Below are 20605 nucleotides of genomic sequence, written 5' to 3'. Positions count from 1 at the left end.
GATTTATCCAATTGAATGTTAGGGAATGAGAGGACAGAAATACAGAATTGTTTTGAGATACACGCTGATGATGTATGGGAGGGTTTTCTGTCACGTGAGTTTGATACACAGTTGGGGTGTGGTGTGTGCTGTATTCTCTTTTTAAATCACACATTTTTACTTATTTATTCAAGGCATATGTATCTCTTGCAGATTAAATTATTTTGGCCTGCATTCATAGCTCTTTTTGTGGTAAAAATACAACATAAAATATAACAAATTGTTAAGTGTGCAGTACAGTATGCTGCACATTTTTGTACAGCAAATCTCTAGAACTTTTTCATCTTACACTGAAATTTCATATCTATTGAACAACAAGTCCTCATTTCTCCTTTCCCCCAGTCCTTGGCAGCCACCATTCTACTTTCCCCTTCTGAGAGTTTGACAGCTTTTGATACCCCATGTAAGTGGAACCATGCAGTACGTGTCTTCTGTGACTGCCTTATTTCACTTAGTACAATGTCCTCAAGGTTCATCCTGTTGTAGCATATGACAGGATTCCTTCTTTTTAAGGCAGAATAATATTCCATTATATGCATATAGCACATTTTGTTTATTCATCCATCGATGGACATTTAGGTTGTTTCTGCCTCTTGGCTATCATGAACACTGCCTTGACTCCAGTGAACATGGGAGTACGAATTTCTCTTCAAGATCCTGATTTCAGTTCTTTTGGGATTACTGAGTCATATGGTAATTCTTTTTTTTTATTTTTTGAGAAACCTCCATATTGTTTTCCATAGTTGCTGCACCATTTTACATTGCCACTCAATGGTGGACAAGGGTTCCAATTTCCCCAATCCTCTCCAGGACTTACTTTCTGGGTCTGTTTGTTTGCTTATCTCTTTATTTTGATACTGGCCATCCTAATAACTCTGAGGTGATACCACATTATAACTTTGATTTGCATTTCTCTGATGATTGGTGATGCTGAGCATCTTTTCATATGCCCATTGGCTATTTGTATGTCTTCTTTAGAGAAATGTCTAATCAAGTCTTTTGTTATTTTTAAGTCAGGTTAATTAATTAATTAAGTTGCAGTAATTCCTTATGTATTTTGGATATTAACCCTTTATCAGCTATATGGTTTTCAAATATTTTCTCTTGTTCTGTAGGTTGCCTGTTCACTTTGTTGATTGTTTCCTTTGCTTTGCAGACGTCTTTTAGTTTGATATAATCCTGTTTGTCTGTTTTTGCTTTTGGTGTCATATTCAAGAAATCATTGAAAAAAATGATAGGAATAACGGATTAAACTAGTAATAGATAAAAACTACTATATAAAAAACTAGATAAGCAACAAGGACAATACTGTATAGCACAAGGAATTATACCTAGTTCCCTGTAATAACTTATAATGTGATAGAATCTGCAGAAAATCCTGAATCACTGTGCTGTACCTCTGAAAATAACATAATATTGCAAATCTAACTGTACTTCAATTTTAAAAGAAATCATTATCAAGGCCAGTGTCAAGAAACTTTTTCTCTGTTTTCTTTTAGGAGTTTTAACATTTTGGGTCTTATGTTTAAGTCTTTAATCCATTTTGAATTGCTTTTCCTGTATGGTGTAAGATAGAACTCTAATTGCATTCTTTTGCATATCGATATCCAGTTTTCCCAGCACCACTGTTGAAAAGGGTCTACTTTTCTCATTATATAATCTTGACATCTTTGTCAAAGTTCTTTTGACAATATGTATTTGAGTTTATTAGGGGGCTCTATATGTCTGTCCTTATGCCAGCCAATACATTCCTTTAGCTTTGTAAATGTGTTTTGAAATCAGGAAGTGCAAGGCTTCTAGCTTTGATACTCATTTTCAGGATAGTTTTGGCTATTTGGGATACTTTGTGGTTTCATATGAATTCTAGGATTGTTTTTTTCCTGCAAAAAAATGCCATTGTAATTTTGATGGAGATTACATTGAATCTGCAGAACACTCCAGGTAGTATGGACTTTTTAACAATATTAAGTCTTTTACTTTATGAATATAGGATTCCTTTCCGTTTATTTATGTCTCTAATTTCTTTCAGTGGTGTATAAGCCTTTTCACTTTGTTAGTTAAGTTTATTCCCAAGTATTTTATTCTTTTTGATACTGTTGTAAATGAGATTGTTTTCTTAATTTCCTTTTCAGATAATTCATTATTAATATATAAAAATGCAACTAGAAAAAAATTAAAATGCAACTGATTTTCTGTGTTGACTTTGTATCCTGCAGCCTTGCTGAGTTCTTCTATTAGGTCTTTGTTTTATTCTTTGTTGGTTTAATAGGTTTTTTGTTGGCATCTTTAAGTTATGTACGTATAAGTTCACGTCTCCTGTGAATAGAGATAACTTTACTTCTTCCTTTCTGATTTAGTGCTTTTATTTGTTTTTCTTGCCTGTTGCTCTGTCTAGGACTTCCAGTACTGTGTTGAATAGAAGTGGTGAGAGTGGGCTTACTTGCCTTGATCCTGATCTTAGAGGAAAAGCTGTCAGCTTTTCACCACTAAGTATGTTAGCTGTGGGCTTTTCATATATGGTCTTTATTTGTATTTTTTAAATATGTATTTGGATACAATAGGAAGTTTATCCATTGGGAGGAATTCTTAAGCATTCCCTCAATGAAAAACCTTCCTCAGTATTATCTAATGTTTTCTGAGTACTTTCTGTGACTCTCCCACCTTGCCAAGGGATCTTCAGTCATTTATATCTCCAGACTCACGTTCTCTCCAGAATTGAGGGGGCTGATGCTCAGAGAAACCTATTTCATCTGGCATTGCATTTAGGTTTCTGATAACGGGCATGTAATTTTCCTTTTAGTCTTCTATTGTTTCTAGGTGGCGTTAGGAAGAGAGCTGTGATCTCCAAGTTTTTAACTCTGTTTAATTGTAATAAAACTAAGAAGGGGTAGAACTTCCATTTATTGAACACCTGTTATGCACCTGTGCTTAATAACTTTATCTTAAATTAACCTCCCAAGACTATCTGACTCAAACCTGCTTTTTTTTTTTATGGATGATTGAATTTTATTAGGTATACTTTCTTTTATTTTAATTTTTATTTTTAATTAAAGTATAGTTGATTTACAGTGTTTCAGGTATACAGCAAAATGATTCAGTTATATATGTATATATATAAAATAGATACTCTTTTTCAGATTTTTTTCCATTATAGGTTATTACAAGATATTGAATATAGTTCTCTGTGCTGCTACACAGTGCGTCCTTGTTTATCTATTTTATATATAGTAAATATCTGTTAATCCCAGATTCCTAATTATCAACCTGCATGCTTCTTTGCTCCAGAACCCTGTGAAGGAATCCTGGGTTAGGAAGGAAGTGATATTATCTCTATCTTACAGCTGAGGGAACTAAGGCTCAGAGTACTTGAATGACTTACCAAGCAGTAAGTACCCAGCTAGGAAATGACAGATGAGATTTGAACCCAGATTCAAGCAGTCCTGACATGTTCCATCCCCTGTTGAACGTGTTACTGATTGCCCAGTGTCCCATTGGACCCACAGGAAGAGACAGGTACAGTCCAACTTTGACTCCCAGCTAGAATAGGCTTGCTTTTACTAACTGACCCTTCTCACCAAGCTCAGGTACTTCAGTGCCCTCCATGCTCTGGTCTTGCTCTCACACCATCACTGAGGCTGCTTCAGTCAGGGCCTCAGTAGATATCTTGTAGTTTGATTTGTCTTCACATGTTTATAAAATGTAAACATTGATTTCAATGTTCTAAGGACCCCTAAGAGAAAAGATTGGGAAGTTTTTGCTACATGTGACTGAAGAAAAAAGACAACCCCTCCAACTGAGTATGCAACCCAAGCTATTTAAAGCCAGTCACTCAACTTGAGCACCAGTTGAACACTTCTCATTTTCCCTCCAAGTCTCCTGTGTTGGCCGGCTTCCATTTCTAAATGCCTCCTGTATTTATGATTAGAGTAGCTCAAGGTTCCCTTACAGGCTCCTGGAATAAAGAAGTATACAGGTTTGAGTCAGACAGACTTGGGAGAAAATGTCCTCCCAGACTTTCCATAGGGACAAGAAATAAAAATCCATCTGGATCTTCCTACTTAGCTCTCACTCATTCTGTGTGCTGAGTTTAGCCAGTTTGGCCTCAGCTCTGGGCTAAACACTCTATAGAAGAAGTGTTTATTCACTGCTTATATGGCGTAGTCACTAGGACACTGGACTGAATACTTGGGTACTTTGGCCTCTTCCTCGAACTCCTGCTCAGACATGGGCAAGTGAGTTCCCTTGTCTAAGCTCTAGTTTCTTCTTTTATTCAGTAGGCTTAGAAATATCTTTCTTACTCATATGAAGGTGTATAGTCAGTACTTAATAAGTGGACATTTATTCATTTATCCAACATGCCTTTATTTGAGTACTGCTTTTTTCTAGATGCTGTCATAGCCTAAGGTCTGATAGAGGATATTTTTATGATATGTTACCGTAAGTGCTGTAAAAATAACAATGATGATGAAGATATCATTGTCAACCTTCTGTTACAGTTGCTATGGGCTAGGCCCTTTTCTAAATATATGATAATATATTAACTAATTTAACCCTCACAACAATCCTGTGAGATAGATACTACTGTTCTCTCCACCGTACAGATGACGGAACTTAGGCTGAAATAGTTAAATGACTTGCGCAAGATTGTACAGCTAGAAAGTGGTAGATCCTAGATTAGAACAAGGGTGATTTGATTATAAAATTCATACTCTTAACCATTATGCTATTCTGCCTCTCTCAGAATACACAGAATTATGAGTGGATGGAAGAAGGACCTAAAATTCTGCCTAGGCTTAGTAATAGAAGGATTCAAAAAAGTGACATTTGAATTGGGTCTTAAAGGACAAGTAGGAGTTTGTTATTGAAGAGTGGTATTTCAGGGGTAGGAAAGAATAGACTTAGGGACACAGAGGAATATGGAGGAACCTAGAGGCATTGTGGCTTAAGAGGACGGTAAATGGGCAAAAGGAAGGCCATGGTTATCCATGGTGCTGGGAGGCAAGCAACCAAGGTGTCGTAAGATTAGAGAGAGACCTGGAGTATGGGTGTGGAGGGGAGGGAATTTGGGGGGGGAACTCTAGAGAGTTCTGGGAATCCCCATGAAGTTTAAATAAGTTCTCAGTCCTAAAGAAGGAACAGAGGGTTCTCTGAGCACCGGTCTAATACATATCAATTGCTTGTCAAAGATATCAGAGGAAGAGATCGAAAGGATTATGTCTGGACAGGAATTTGAGGAAGAAGCCAATCACTGGAGCAACCATGGTGACAGCGACCACAGTTCCCCTGGAAACAGGGCTTCAGAGAGCAACCAGCCCTCACCAGGTTCCACACTGTCCTCCAGGTGAGCTTCAAGGCAAACCCAGCATCATCTAGGGATCCCCCAAAGAGTGGACCCACAAGGATCCTCTGGGCCGGGTATTCCTGCCAGTCTCTCTCAGCCATTGTACTCTTGCTCCCTCGTCTTTCGGGGTAGGGGCCAGGATGATGCAAAGCCACATTTTGCAGCCCATTTTTTGCTAAAGACCTTGAAAATGTCAGCAGTCTCTTCTGCAGACTGAGAAAATGCTATAGCTGCCGTCCGTACCCTGCATTCTTCACCCGACAGAATAGCATTTTAATGGTAGCTCTTTTCTCTCATTTACTTTGTCACTGAAATAAAACAAAGCATGTTGACAATATTGAATTAAGTTATAATTTCTCTGCCTCAGCAATGGTGAAGATTTTCACTTTTTAAATTTTAAGAATCAGGCTAATCAAATTTGCTGGTATCACGAAATACCAGTTTGAAGACTCTTGGTTCTAGAATGGTATCTTAAGCTGTTAGGTGTAAAATACAGCCATCAGCTACCAAGAAAGATTTTCTTTCTCCAGAAATCTTTCTTACAAGACAGGGATTGAGAAACCTTTTTTTTTTTCTTTTTTTTTAATAAAGGCCAGATAGTAAATATTTTAGGCTTTGCAGGCCATACAGTTTAGGTCTCAAACACTCAGTTCTGCCATCATAGTGGGAAAGCAGCCAGAGACCATGTGTAAATGAAGTATGGCTTTGTTCCGATAAAATTTAATTTACCAAAACAGATCGTGGATCATAGTTTGCTGACCCCCGTTACAGGAAATGCACCTAGGTAAAGCTAGTTGACTGAGTGGTTAGATTTTTCCAAGAAAGGGGAGGAAGATAAGAATCTGCCTTTCTCTTGATATTTTGTTATAACTTTCATGCATTCATTTATTCCTTAGTTTGTTCCTTCCTTTGAATGTTTAGGGAGTTGTTGCCACATGCCAGGTTCTTCGCTAGGTGCTGGATTTGTTTTATGGCCTTGCAAGGCACTTAGCCTGTCTCTGCCTTAGTTGTCCTAGCAGTAAAAAAATATAAACACCCACCTTTGTCCTCGTACTCTCTGAGTATTCATTAAAAACTCTCCAAATGTGCACCTGTACAAAGAGGTCATTTAAACAATATTTATTCAGTACAACTCTGCCAAGTCCTGGGTGTCCAAAGGGGAGCCACACATACACACACCTGCACCGAGTCCCTGTCTAGTAGAAAAGACATACGTATAACCACTAATTATGTGCCCGGCTTAATGAAGACCGGAGTGCATGGCCAAAGAACACCTGAGCCACCTTCTAGCTCATTTCCTTTGAGTAGGCAGCAGACCTGCCATGGTTCTGCTTGACGTGAGACTTTTCTCTCCAGTAGGTCTGTGGAACTAAATGGATTCGTGGCATTCAGGGATCAGTACATGGGAACGTCTGTGCCCCCACACTATCAATACATACCGCACCTTTTTAGCTATCCTGCCCACTCGCCACTTCTGCCCCCGCAAGCTCGCAGCCTGGATCCCCAGTCGTACAGTCTGATTCACCAGCTGGTGTCAGCCGAGGACCTGGAGCCACTGGGCACACCCATGTTGATTGAAGATGGGTGAGTGAGCCTTGCCCCGTTTAGCCCTGCAACTTTGGAGTGTTCCCTACCCCACAGCCACCTTCATCCCTGGCTGCCATACTCCAGGAAACATCAAAGGACAATTCTGTGCTTATCTTTGTAGTCAGTGGTCCCTCATTTTCCTCTTAAGCATCTTTTCTCATAGAGGGGAGCTATTTATCAATCCCTGTGGCATTGGGATTAATGAACTTTTGTTTCTGGTTGGGCCTAGGTAAGCCAGGCCCTGGGATGGGTCTGAGCATTTCTGTGCTCAGAGCCAGAGATAAGCTATAATTCGGGGATTTTTATACAGTAGGTCTAGGCTTATTAACAAGGCTTTCAAGGCACTAACTGGTTGTGGCCTGTCTGTATCCCTAGCCAACAAACTCGTGGGTAGCCTGGTGCCTTGTGCTCTGTGTGCAGGCCTGAGTGCGTGGAAGGGAATACTCTTTCATCCTGTCAGCTCTGCCTGAGCAGGTAATGGTTCAGCTGTTTAGGCCCACCTGTTGCTGTACCCATTACTCATTAAGCCTGGAGCATAGGCTGTTTGTTATTAAGCTTCGACACTCCCCAGAATGTATCCTGAGATTTCTCAAGCTAGGCTCCAATTTCAGAAGAAGTTCAGATGCCTGCCTACAAGAAGACTACCACCAAAACGTTTATAAATCTGGGTGTGAGGGTGTGGGAAAGAGCCACGCTAAGGGACCTCATCTCAGAGATGAGAAGTGCCCTGCTCTTTCCATCCAGCAGTTCAGAAGGGCTGAGCATCTCTAGTTGCTGAATTCTCACCAGCAGGGGGTGCAGTGAGAGCAAGAAAAGCTGACCATGTTGTATTCTCTTTCATCCATCTGGCCCTGAGGCTCATTTTTGTGCCAATCCCTGTATTAAGTGGGCACCAGATCCACCCTAATGGAGCTCTCATTGCCAAAACAAGTGCAAGAGTGACTGGGAATTTTTTCTAACACATGGAGCATTAATGGACACTAACATTAAAAGTCATACTCCCTGATAATTGCACAAATTTCTAAGCCTCCTTTCCCCTCAGCAACCTTTTCTCACCAGACCCACCTCTCCTGCCCTAAGCTTGCTGCTAGCCCCAGTGCTGCCCCTTTATCATTAGGCTGAATTGAATAGAGCTGGAGATCCATGGTCAAGGGCAAGGAGCTCATTGCCAGAGACCCTCTGTGCCCTTAGCAGTACCCTCCCCCTTACCCCCATCATCACCCTTATGGCCACTAGATGTAACTTTCCCCTTTTCTACCCCCAGATATGCTGTGACTCAGGCAGAGCTGTTCGCCCTGCTTTGCCGCCTGGCTGACGAGCTGCTCTTTAGGCAGATTGCCTGGATCAAGAAACTGCCTTTCTTCTGCGAGCTCTCAATCAAGGATTACACGTGCCTCCTGAGCTCTACATGGCAGGAATTGATCCTGCTGTCCTCCCTCACCGTTTACAGCAAGCAGATCTTTGGGGAGCTGGCTGATGTCACTGCCAAGTACTCACCCTCTGATGAAGAACTACACAGGTGAGAGCTGCTGGCTGGGGAGAGTCTCAGGCAACCAGACCATTGTCATCCCTGCAACGCAGAGTTGTTAGGCACTCCAAAGGATGCGCATAAAAGCTGCTGGATTTGAGTCCTCGCTCTGCCATTGCCTGGCTTTGTAACTTTGGTCAAGTCTGTGATCCTCAGGTCCTGAATTATAAAATAGTGTAATGACAATACCTCCCCAACAAGGTAGTTGTGAGGAATAAATGATAATGTGCAGCAAAGCTTAGCAGAGTGCTAAGCTGTTATTTTTATCACGTCTAGATTACTGCAGTAAGGTAATTCATCTGAGAAGAAAAAATCTAAACTTTTCCTACAAGGTGAGAGACTCTGAGCTGTAGTTTACAATCCAAGAACAAGAGCTGGGAGTTACCGTGGTACCTGCTGTGTGCCAGGCACTGGACTTGGTATTTTATATTGTCTCCTTTCTTTCTTACAACCTCCAGCATTGTAGGTGTTGTTTATGCCTGATTTATAAATGAGAAAACTGAAATTCACAGGGGCCTGCCCTTGAGAGTTTTGAGTTTGAATCCAGAGCCTGAACCTATGCCTGCCCAGCTGAAAGCTTGGGCCCTTTCACTCTGTCTCAGATGCAGTGACATAAGAGCGTGAGGCTGAAAGACTGAATTGTCCTCAACATTTTCTGGCATAAAGTCTCATCCAGGCTGGCTAGGATACTTCTAACTTCCCTGCCTAGAATGGGTCTTTAACTTACTCACATTTGGAGACCTGGAGCACATGGTGACATCTGAAAGTCGGCAAAAAATGATCTGTTGATACAACTTTTCTGGATTGTTAATTTATCCATGTGAAAAATAAAGTTTAAATCGCATTTAAATAGACATTTCAATATTTCACCTTTATTGGAGAGTTTAAAATAATAGAAGTCATGGGATTCCAGGGCACCAGAAAAGGCGCCTCCATTGATGAAAGCTGAGAAGGTGGTCTCCAAGGACCAAGGTGCATCTCCCTCTGCCCCTCAGTCACCATGACATAAAGATAAGCTGAGACTTAGGCTAGGAGCAAAGCTCCAACACCTTCAAGGACCCTTTGCACAGCTGAGGCGGGGAGGAGTCTGGGTACTTTGTCTCTCCCCTGGTTTTCTAATATTTCCTTATTAGTGATGCTTACAGGCTTGACAGTGATCTATAAATGACAGAGTTTTTAACCCAGTTGACATTTTATCCTGTAAACAGAGCTATCTGATTTTGCAGATGACCTAACCCCTTGACTTGAGCCTCTAATTCATTGTTTCCATCAAATTCCTGTCTCCTGCTCTGTAACTCTGGGCCAACTGACTGTTTGGATAGCAGTCAGCCTGCTCTAATATTGTCAGGGTTTGCAGAGCTGGCCCGGTGAGCCCAGCCTCCCTATTTGCCTGGAATCCACCAGTGCAGCCTGAGCTGCCTACAGAGTCAGCCTTGGAGGGTTCCACTCCCTGCAGAATGATGGGTGTTCCGAGGCCCTCTGCAGGTAGGCAAGGATTACTGGCCATGCAGGGTTCTCTGTGGCTTTAAGCTTCGTAAGGCACCCTGTCTCACTGTTTCCAGTCCCTTAAGCCCCACGAGGAATGCGGGGACCAGTTAACAGCTGAATTAGTGAGGGAATTATTTCCTAGGAAGGCTCCTTACCAAGGAGAATCTAAAGCTGCACTATCCAGTATAGTAGCTACTAGCCTCAAGTGGCTATTTTAATTAATTAAAATTTAAAATTCAGTTCCTCATTTACACTAGCCACATTTCAGGTGCCCAGGAGCCACACGTGGCTGGTGCCTACTGTATTGGACAGTGCAGATACAGAACATTTCCATCATCACAGAAAGTTCTACTGAACAATCTTTACTCTAGAACACATTTTACAGCTGAGTTCTCAAGTGTGTTCTGAGGATAAGAAATAGATTCATTGTTAGAACTCTCACTGCACTGTGAAATCCTTCAGTGGAAAAATATGAGTTAAACTTTAGCGTGTTAGTTCTGATTCCATGCCCACCTGTGTGTGTGAGCGCCTGTGTGTGTGCCGGGAGGAGAGCTGTTGGGATAACAGATAATACAGACGTAGTTTCAGACTTGGAAATGAGGGTCCTTGTTCTTGTTTTAGGGCAAACAGGGGGACAAATAGAAGCTGATACAATCTACAGTCCAGCACGATATTTGTGGAGATTGAGGGGCATCTGAGGGACTGTGTAAGCATGGACTAGGGAGTGAATCCCTCTGCTTGCATAATCAGAGAATGCTTGCCACAGGAAAAGACATTTGAGCTGCATCTCGAAGTGGGAGTTTTCTAGGTAGATAATGGTGAATAGGAGGCAGGCAGGAGAAGCACAGCGTCCTAGACGTCAGAGAGCCTGGGTGGGTGGTTTGTGGAGGTAACCAGAAAGCAACCCTGTGGATTAGGGTAGAGAGAGGATATCTCTGAGAGGCAGAGAAATGAGGGGAGAAATGACTGGAGAGAAAGAGACAGAAAAGACGGGTCATGAAGGTACTCAGATGCTAATCTAAAAAATTTAGATTTTACTGTGCTAACAGTTTTAAGTCAGGACATTTTTAAGTAGAGCAGGTACACGGTCAGGTTGCATTTTAGAAAGATCTCTGTGGCTATAAAGTTCAGGATGGATTGCATGGGCAAGGCTAGTGGACAGTGGCTGGGTAGGAGGCTATTCCATAGCCCAGGTGAAAGTAAAGGAGGCCTGGACAAGGCAACAGTGACTGTGGAAATAGACAGGGCAGCACAGTAAGAGGTGATAAGGAGGTAAAGCCAGTGGAGCTTCAGTGAGTGAAAAAGCTGGGATGCTGCCAGGCAGGTGAGCACTAATTCTCTTGCCCGAGATAATGGAGCCTGGGAAGGACAGGTTGAGAGGTGAGTCACTGTGAGTTTACCTTGGGGTATGTCGAGTCTGAGATGCATGTGGAATGGCCCAGGAGGCCAGAGGAGATAGAAGTATGAGAACCTGTGAAATCAGGTTCATGACTCTGAAGCTAGAAACCCAGAGTGTGGAGTCTGTAATTGGCCATGGCTCTTTCCTACCTTGCCTGCTCCAGCATTACTCCCACTCCTGCAAAATGCCTCTTAACTTTTTCACAACTCTTGAGTGCAAGTGAGTTCCTGCTGTCATGAAAAGGCTTTTCCCGAATGATACATGACCACCTCCTTTTCTCTTCTCAAATATTGAATCAAATTTATGGTGCCCATTTTCCTTAATCAGGCTGTTATCAGACAGTGAGCTGGGCGAATTTGATTTAAAGCAGATTGTAGCACCAGCCAGTGACTGCTCCTGGCCCTAATCAAGACTCCTTCACTCTCAGGAGAAGATGCCTTGCACTAGATGGGCTTTAATGGGCACTTCTATCTCATGAGCACTGGCTCCATTTCTGCCAGATCTTTGGAAAGTTGCCTCCCAGCTTCCCTACTGTCTACGACCCTAGCTGTGAGGAAACAGTCTTTTCTTTTTGCTGTTACAATGGGAGTGATGATGATGCTGTTAATATTAATGGCTAACAATCATAGACTGTTTATTGCACCAAATTTCATCTTAAATGCTTTACAAGCAGTATTTGTGTAGTCCACACCACTACCCTAAGAGACAGTACTGTTATCCCTGTTCCACAGATGAGGAGCATGAGAGTCAGAGAGGTGAAAACTCAGGGCTACAAAGTTAAGAGAGATGGAGTTGAGATTATCACCTAAATCTGTTGTGCTCCAAAGCCCAGGCTCTTTGACATCACTACATTTTTTAGCCTTCTCAAAAGTCTGACTTTCTGGAATGTGTCCTGGAGCTGCAGTCTTCCTTTTCATCTGGAGTCTGCATGTGGTTGCTGAGATGGCAATTCCTCTAAAGCTGTGGCTGATCACTGCTTCTGGGGGTAGGTGCATTTAGACAAATGAAAAAGAGACAACTGGGCCTTTCAACCCCCTTAATGGAACATAACTTATGTAGTGTCAGCTTCAATTGCTGACTGAATGGTCCAGTGGTTTGGGGGATCCTGGCAGGAATGTTTTCCTTGTCCTGGCATGCTTGTGTAATGGGAACCTAGAAGAAGAATGGGTGTGTTTGTCCAACTTTCTGGCTTTGAATACTGATAATTTGTAGACAGGGAATACAGGGGTGTTAGAACTGTGGAGTGGGCAGATGTGGAGGAGGCACGGCTGCAGGAGAAAGCAGGCCCATGGAACAGAGAACAATTTGTTTATCAAGGGGTGGGATGCGGGGTGTGGAGGAAAGCTTTGCGGTCAGGCCTGTGGAGACTGAGTGGGGGCTGCTGGGCTGGCTGCCAACCCCCCCGACTGCCAGGGGTCCACGATGGTTGCCTACCCTAGGAAATATGGGAGAGAGGGTACGTGCTCTCCCCAAGAGCAGGGGCAGATCTGGGGCGTATTTTCGGGCCAGGCATGTGGGAGCTCCGTTGTGTCCCTCAAGTCAAGACTCAACTAGGAATAGGTTTGGCAATGCTGTCTAGGAGTCTGGCCGGTAGCCACACACCTGCAGGTTCTGCAGTGCCAGAGTGAGCACTTGGGGCAAGAGGTTACTGAGGAAGGGAGAGAGCGTTATCTTTGCTTGCTACCAGACTGCTCAGTCACCAGACAGAGGCTGACCCTGCTGCTCTACTTGCATCCTGCTTTTTAATGCCCTACCCCATCTCCACCCCACCCCTCCAAAGAGATACTGAAGGGAATTTGCAGTAAGACCTTTTCCCTCTCAAGAACAGAAGTAGCTGACAAAGTACTGAGATGAGGAGTGATCTTCACTCCCAGACACACTGCCTCCAAAGGTCTCAGCTGCGGGGGCGGGCAGTTCTGTGCACTGCAGCAAATCCAGCACCCATTCTGGGTTGGGCCCTGGGCTGAGTTGCTGTGGGAACACAGAGCTCCTGAGGTCCCCTCTGGTGGCCTTTCCCAGTTGCCAGTTGAGAACAAGTCAGTCAGGAAATGGACGGTAGTGCTGCGAAAGCCACAGGCTTGGAATGAGGTGACTTGGATTTAAGCCTTGGCTGCACCAGCATTTATTTCACTTATAACTTTGGGGAAGGCACCTCTTCTGTCTCCTCATCTCTAACATGAAGGTGATATTACTTATCTTACAGGTTATCAGGAGGGTAAAATATAAGAATGCAATAAAGGCACAATAAATAATTTCTGAGCCTTTGTTTCCACATGTAAACAAAGATTATCATATCCATTTTATGGATTATTGTGAGAATCCATTGAAATGATGTATGTAAAATATTTAACCAAATGCCTGGCAAGTAGCAAACACTCAACAAATGGTAGAATAGTACATACGGTTATTATAGTGGTTGTTCAACATCAATGTGTCTGTCAGCCAGTCTGGGGAAGTATTAAAGTTGTAAAAGCCATTGGGCCAGGCACAGAAAGTAGAGTCAGCCGTGGTAGCTCAAATCCCATACTGACTGGGAGCCACACCTGAGGCAGAGGGTCAGAGCTCTGGATTGCGTGGAGCTGCTGCTGCGGCTCCCCCTGGTGCTTGAGAAGTGCAGGTGCCTCTGGCCCCAACAAGAGCCAAGCTTTCCTTCAGGAAGAGAAAATGTCCTGCCTTGTCCAGGAAACCAGGCTCTTGCGTAGCCTTCAGGGTCAACACAAAAAGCAGTAGGACACAGACAGCAGTAGTACCTCCCCAGGAGTTCTGGACCCCGCCCAGATAGGGCCTTTTTGCCCAACACGGGACTGCAGTACCCAGATCTGAACATGTCACCAGGCAGCAACCCTGAGGCTGAGTGTCCTGTGATTCAGCAGCATCTAAGACCTTTCAGGAACTCTCCAGCCCACATCTAGAAGGGCAGAGGCTGGGCCTGACCCCAGCTTTTATAAACTCCTGCTTCCCCATTAAGCCTTTGCCTCCTCGGTTTAGGGGTGTCTTCATCTCTGATATAAGATATTCTCCACTCTGACCCAGTATATTGGTCTCCTAGCCTTGGACTCCTTTGCCTAAACCTTGGTCTTTCCCCAAGGAACTAACTCCTAATCCACAGAAAGGAGCATGGTCAGCGTTGAGTCTTCACTGCTCATGGATGCCACCTCAGATGCTCAGAAAACCAAGATCTTGGGGAGTTAGCCCAGTTTCCAAGTTCCAGCTCCACTGCCAATGAGCTGTGCGCTTGTGGACCAGTCCTCTCTATGCTTTGAACTTCAGTTTCTCATCTGTACAATGGTGATTATAATCTCACCTAACCCACAGGGCTGAGAATGTTAAATTAAGCAAGATAATGCATATAAAGTGCCAGCACAGAGACAGAGATGGCATGGAGGCCCAGTTAATGTTCCCCTCCCTCCCTAGCTGAGGTCAGGGATGCCAGTAGAAGATTTCACTATGTATAACCTCAGCCCTGCTGGAAACAGTGAACTTAAACAAATATAATCAGTAGCCCTTTCTTTATTGCGGTAGACACTCACTCAGAGTCACCATGGCAGCTGCCGTTGACACTGGAGGCTGCGTCGCAATGACAGCAGCATCTTAAAAACGTCCTATTTCACTACATTTACATCCCAGACCCCCTTTGGCCCTTGTTACCCCAAGCAGGCAAGCGTTACATCTTACAGAGGAAGACCTCAAAGCTTAGAGGGGTCAAAGAACTCCCCCAAGGTCTCGTAGTGTGTACGCGATGGGCTGAATTTTTAACTTGGATTTGACTGACCCTACCTGACCTTGGGAACAGCAGCTCGTATGAGTTGCCTTGGCCTCTAGACAAACCGTGGCTCCACCTGCCCTTCACAAATGTTTTTGGATTCCTTTTCCCCCCCAAGCTCAACCTTTTTCCTATCTTAGCTGCCTTAAGGAGCCGTGGGAGATTCCTGTCTTCCCTTCCACTACCTCCACTGGTATCAGGGCCCACTATTAACACCTGTGTCCATTCCCCAGATTTAGTGATGAAGGGATGGAGGTGATCGAGCGGCTTATATACCTGTATCACAAGTTCCATCAGCTGAAGGTCAGCAATGAGGAGTATGCCTGCATGAAAGCGATTAACTTCCTAAATCAAGGTGAGTGGCAGGGGGGTGGAAAGAAGGGACTTTTTCTTTTTTTTTGCCAGTGAACACCTGCCCTCATGTTTCATGTCTACCCCCTTTACCCTCAGGACTGTCACACAGAATCTGTCACAGCACATGGGGACCGATCTTGGAAGGCCTGTGCCCCCCTCCTCCTCATCCTGCCCCTCTATAGTGCAGGGCATGGTTTGAATTTTTTCCCTTCAAGCCTAAATGCCACAGCCTCTATAACTCATAGAGAAAGGAAGAGGACTTGCTTTGTTTAGTCAGTTTTAATGCATTTAAACACAGACACCAAGGACAGTACATGCGTCATTTAAAATATGCACGAAGTTTACCAACGACTGAAGAAGAGCAGAGTGACTGATGAAACTATTGGAGATAAGGCCCCTGTGACAGGCTGGCAGCGGTTCTGACGGCCCCTCCAGGGCAGAGTGAGGGTGCACAAAAACACAAACATGCATATCAAGCATGGCTTTTAGTTAGAAGAGTGGTGAATGTGATTTAAGGGGAGAATTACCTGCAAAGTGGAGCTTGGTAGCTGCTGGTAACCAGAGTGTGCAGGAGAATTTGTGTGCTCTTTTTTTCCAAGATAGCTTGTGAGTGCTCTGCTCTCAGAGTAGAGCTGGGCTGTTTTGCTGCCTGTGACGTTGAAAGTGCTCTGTTCCCATGTTCCGGTTTCTTGGTCCCCCTCCTTTGCCCACTCCTCCCTGATCATTGACCAAACCTCCTCCTTCTGCTTCTGCACCATTCATGCATTTATCTGATGTTCTGTGTACCTCCCTTAGACCAGGCCCTGTGTTGAGCATTAAAGACATTTAAATAAATAAGATTGCAGGTTCCTGGCCTCAAAAAGTATACATTCTGATGGCACATGATACATTGCTTGAGCCTGAGGGTCGGTGGGGAGATCAGTAACTAATTGGAGGAAGAGAAATCTGAGAGCTGGGCCTCAAAGTCTGGGTAAGATTTATATATAGAATACTTATATTCTATATATATAAAAAGGGTAGGTGTGTGTTTATATATATAAATACACTGTATAATATGTATGTATGAGAAAGAGACGTCTACCTTACAGATACTGCAGGTTTGGTTCCAGACCAAAGTAATAAAGTGAGTATTGCAATAGAGCAAGTCACATGAATTTTTTGGTTTCCTAGTGCCATAAAATTAATGTGTGTACTATACCATAGTCTATTAAGTGTGCACTTAGCATTATGTCTTCAAAAACAATGTACCTACCTTAAAAAAATGCTTTATCGCTAAAAAAGGCTAATGATCATCTGTGCCTTCAGCGGGTCGTAATCTTTTTGCTAGTGGGGGTTCTTGCCTCCATTTTGATGGCTGCCAACCGACCAGGGTGGTGGTGGCTGAAGGTTGAGGTGGCTGTGACAGTTTCTTAAAATAAGACAGCATGAAGTTTGCTGTATCAGTTGATTTTTTTCCTTCATGAACGATTTCTCTGTAGCATGAGATGCTGTTTGATAGAATTTTACCCACAGTTGAACTTCTTTCAAAATTAAAGTCAGTTCTCTCAAACCCTGCTGATGCTTTATCAACTAAGTTTATGTAATATTCTAAATCCTTTGTTGTCATTTCAACAGTAATCATAGCATCTTCACTAGGAGTAGATTTCATCTCAAGAAACCACTTTCTTACTCATCCATAAGAAGCAACTCCTTATCCATTGAAGTTTTATCATGAGATTGTAGCAATTTAGTCACATCTTCAGGTTCCACTTCTAATTCTAGTCCTCTTGCTATTCCCACCACACCTGCAGTTACTTCCTCCACTGGAGTCCTGAACCCCTCAAAGTCATCCATGAAGGTTGGAATCAACTTCTTCCAAAATCCTTAATGTTGATACCTCTTCCAGTGAATCATGAATGTTCTTAATTGCATCTAGAATGGTGAATCCTTTCTAGAAGGTTTCAATTTACTTTGCTCAGATCCACCAGAGGAATCACTATCTATGGGCAGCTATAGCTTTACAAAATATATTTCTTAAATAGTTAGACTGAAAGGTTGTAATTAATCCTTGATCCATGGGCTGCAGAATGGCTGTTGTGTTAGCAGGCATGAAAACAACATTAATGTCAATACACATCTCCCTCAGAGCTCTTGGGTGATAGGTGCTTTGTCAGTGAGCAGTAATATTTTGAAAGGAATCTTTTTTCCTGAGCAGTAGATTCCCACAATGGGCTTAAAATATTTAAGAAACCATATTGTGAACAGATGTGCTGTCATTTGGGCTTAGTTGTTCCATTTATAGAGCATAGTTAGATTTAGCATAATTCTTAAGGGCTCTAGGATTTTCAGAATGGTAAATGAGCATTGGCTTCAACTGAAAGTCGCCAGCTGCATTAGCTGCTAACAAGGGAGTAGGCCTGCCTTTTGAAGCTTTGAAGCCAGACGTTGACTTCTCTTCTCTAGCTATGAAAGTCCTAGATGGCATCTTCTTCCAGTATAAGGCTGTTTGGTGTACATTGAAATTTTGTTTAGTGTAGCCACCTTCATGAATTATCTTAGCTACATCTTCTAGGCAACTTACTGCAGCTTCTTCATCAGCACTTGTCTCACCTCACACTTTGATGTTTTGGAGACTGCATCTTTCCTTAAACCTCACGGACCAACCTCTGCTAGCTTCAATCTTTTCTTCTGCAGTTTCCTCACCTCTCTCAGCCTTCACAGAACTGGAGAGGGTTAGGGTCTTGCTCTGGGTTAGGCTTTGGCTTAAGGAAGTGTTGCTGGTTTGATCTCCTATCTAGACTGCTAAAACTTTCTCCATATCAGCAGTAAGGCTGTTTTGCTTTCTTATCTCATGTATTCACTGGAGTAACACTTTTAATTTCTTTCAAGAACGTTTCCTTCTACATTCATAACTTGGCTAATGCATAGGAGGCCTCCTTTCAGCCTATCTCAGCTTTTGACATGCCTTCCTCACCTTAATCATTTCTAGCTTTTGATTTAAAATGAGAGATGTGTGACTCTTCCTTTCACTTGAACACTTATAGGTGATTGTAGGGTAATTAATTGGCCTAATTTCAATATTGTTGTGAATAGGGAGATCTGAGGAAAGGGAGAGAGACAGGGGAACAGCCAGTCAGCGGAACAGTCAGAAAACACACATTTATCAATTAAGTGTATCATCTTGTATGGGTGCCCCAAAATAACTACAGTAGTAACATCAAAGATCACTGATAACAAACCTAATAATAATGAGAAAGTTTGAAATATTGCAAGACTTACCAAAATATGACACAGAGTCACGAAGTGAGCAAATGCTGTTGGGAAAAAAATGATACCAGTAATAGACTTGTTTGGTGCAGAGTTGCCGTAAACCTTCAATTTGTGTTTAAAAAAAAAAAAAGCAGTATCTGTGAGGTGCAATGAAGTGAAGCACAATAAAACAAGATGTGCCTGTATATAGAAAAAACAAAACAAAATTGGAGTGACCTGGCAGAACACCAGTGGCCCCCGTAGCACAGCGTGAGTGGAAGCACACAGGAGACCGGGGGTGGGGGTGGGGGTGTCCGCAAGGCTTCTGAATGGCTCCAGTAAAAGACAAATTTACAGATACCGTGAAGGGTAAATTGGGTAAGGTAGATTATTCAGTCAGTTATTCAGCGTCCCCTGCTGCCCTTTTTGTGCCAGCTGGATATGGAGCTGAGAAAGATAGACCTCAAGGGACTCAGTCTAGTGATTGTCCTTGATAATTTTTCCTTTATCTTATTTCTCTTCCCTTAACCATGGCTTTGTTCCTCCATGTCAGAGAGGAGATCCCCTGTTTGTGACAATGTTTAATAACTTTTCATTGAAAGATACACATATTCAAGGAGCTGGTGTTTCTTCCACATTAGAAAGCCCCACCCATTTCCTGTGTCGTTTTTTCACAGATATCAGGGGTCTGAGCAGTGCCTCGCAGCTGGAACAGTTGAACAAACGATATTGGTACATTTGCCAGGATTTCACCGAATATAAATATACACATCAGCCGAACCGTTTTCCTGACCTCATGATGTGCTTACCTGAGATTCGATACATTGCAGGTAATAATCTGGGTCCTGGGCTTCCAGCCCTTCCTTGCTTTTCTTAGCTTGTGAAGGGGATCAGGAAAGCAGTGTTTTCAAGATGCTGATGACAGGCCATCACCAGCTGAATAAAAGAGGCACTACCCTTGCCCTCAGAAAAGTTATGTTATAATGAGAAGTTTGTTTTTTCTTTGTAGGGAGGAGAATCTAACATTTTCTAAGCTCCTGGGATGTGCAGGGTACTTTGTGGCCTGATGTTATTTAATCTCAGAAAAATTTTTGCAAGGCTGGTTGGTGATATTATGGCCATTCTGTGGATGGGGAAACAGGCTCAGAGTTTCTCATTAAGTTCATTTCTTGAACTATATACTTTAAAAGGGTGGATCTTATTGTATGTAAACTATATCTCATTTTTTAAAATTAACTTTATTTCATAGGATTGCCTATAGGTTTTTAGTGATCATTTATTTATAGTGATATCTTTAAAACAGTCCTCAAAAATCCTATGTTTGTAAAAGACTTTTTGTTTTGTGGTTCTGACCGTCTTATGAGCTTCTTGACATTTAAATAGCTCCATTTCTACATAAAATCCTGGCTTTTGTTGTTGTTGCTTTATTTCATTTAGTAAAGATTCTTGTTTATAGCTATATATATGGAGGGGCAGCTAAAAAATGTGACCTCTAGGCTGAACTTGTTCCTGTGTAATTCAGCATTAAATACAATTTTGATGAAAAAAATTTTCAATCTGTCAAAGGAATTTTTTCCTACTTTTTGGGGCCACCGAGTAGTCTAGGAGACGTGAACTAGCCCTAAACTATTGGAATCTTAGGAACATTTTGCTAGTTTATGACTCAGCATTTTCAAAACTGTTCTGCCAAAGTGGAATATTAATCAGGTGCTCTATGAAAGGAAGGGAAGTCAGTAATTACGCCCTGCTCGCCCTGGCAGAGCTGGGCCGTCAGCCCTAGTGGCGCTTAGTCACCTGGGAAGCCTTTACGAAATGTCTGTGCTTGGGTTACACCTCCAGAGATTCAGATTTAACTGGTATAGCGTGGAGCCTGGGCAT

At 42.7% G+C, this 20605-nt stretch overlaps 1 protein-coding gene across 3 annotated transcripts in view; it reads left to right on the top strand.

Moving 5' to 3' along the window:
* The window catches only part of NR6A1 (nuclear receptor subfamily 6 group A member 1), a 204307-nt gene that overhangs the window by 177855 nt on the left and 5847 nt on the right, over positions 1-20605 (top strand). For 2 of the 3 annotated variants that reach the window (XM_032478400.1, XM_014561816.2), the window contains 5 exons: positions 5226-5380; positions 6737-6964; positions 8232-8486; positions 15379-15500; positions 19405-19557. In XM_032478400.1, the coding sequence (XP_032334291.1) occupies positions 5226-5380; positions 6737-6964; positions 8232-8486; positions 15379-15500; positions 19405-19557 (913 nt within the window). The remainder of the gene's footprint in view (positions 1-5225; positions 5381-6736; positions 6965-8231; positions 8487-15378; positions 15501-19404; positions 19558-20605) is intronic. The other variant, XM_032478401.1, reaches the window with a different exon arrangement.

The sequence above is a fragment of the Camelus ferus genome, chromosome 4 (genome assembly GCF_009834535.1).
Source record: "Camelus ferus isolate YT-003-E chromosome 4, BCGSAC_Cfer_1.0, whole genome shotgun sequence".
Taxonomy (NCBI): Eukaryota; Metazoa; Chordata; class Mammalia; order Artiodactyla; family Camelidae; genus Camelus; species Camelus ferus.
The sequence above is the reverse complement of the archived record's forward strand: the minus strand, read 5'-3'. Positions and strand labels throughout refer to the sequence as shown.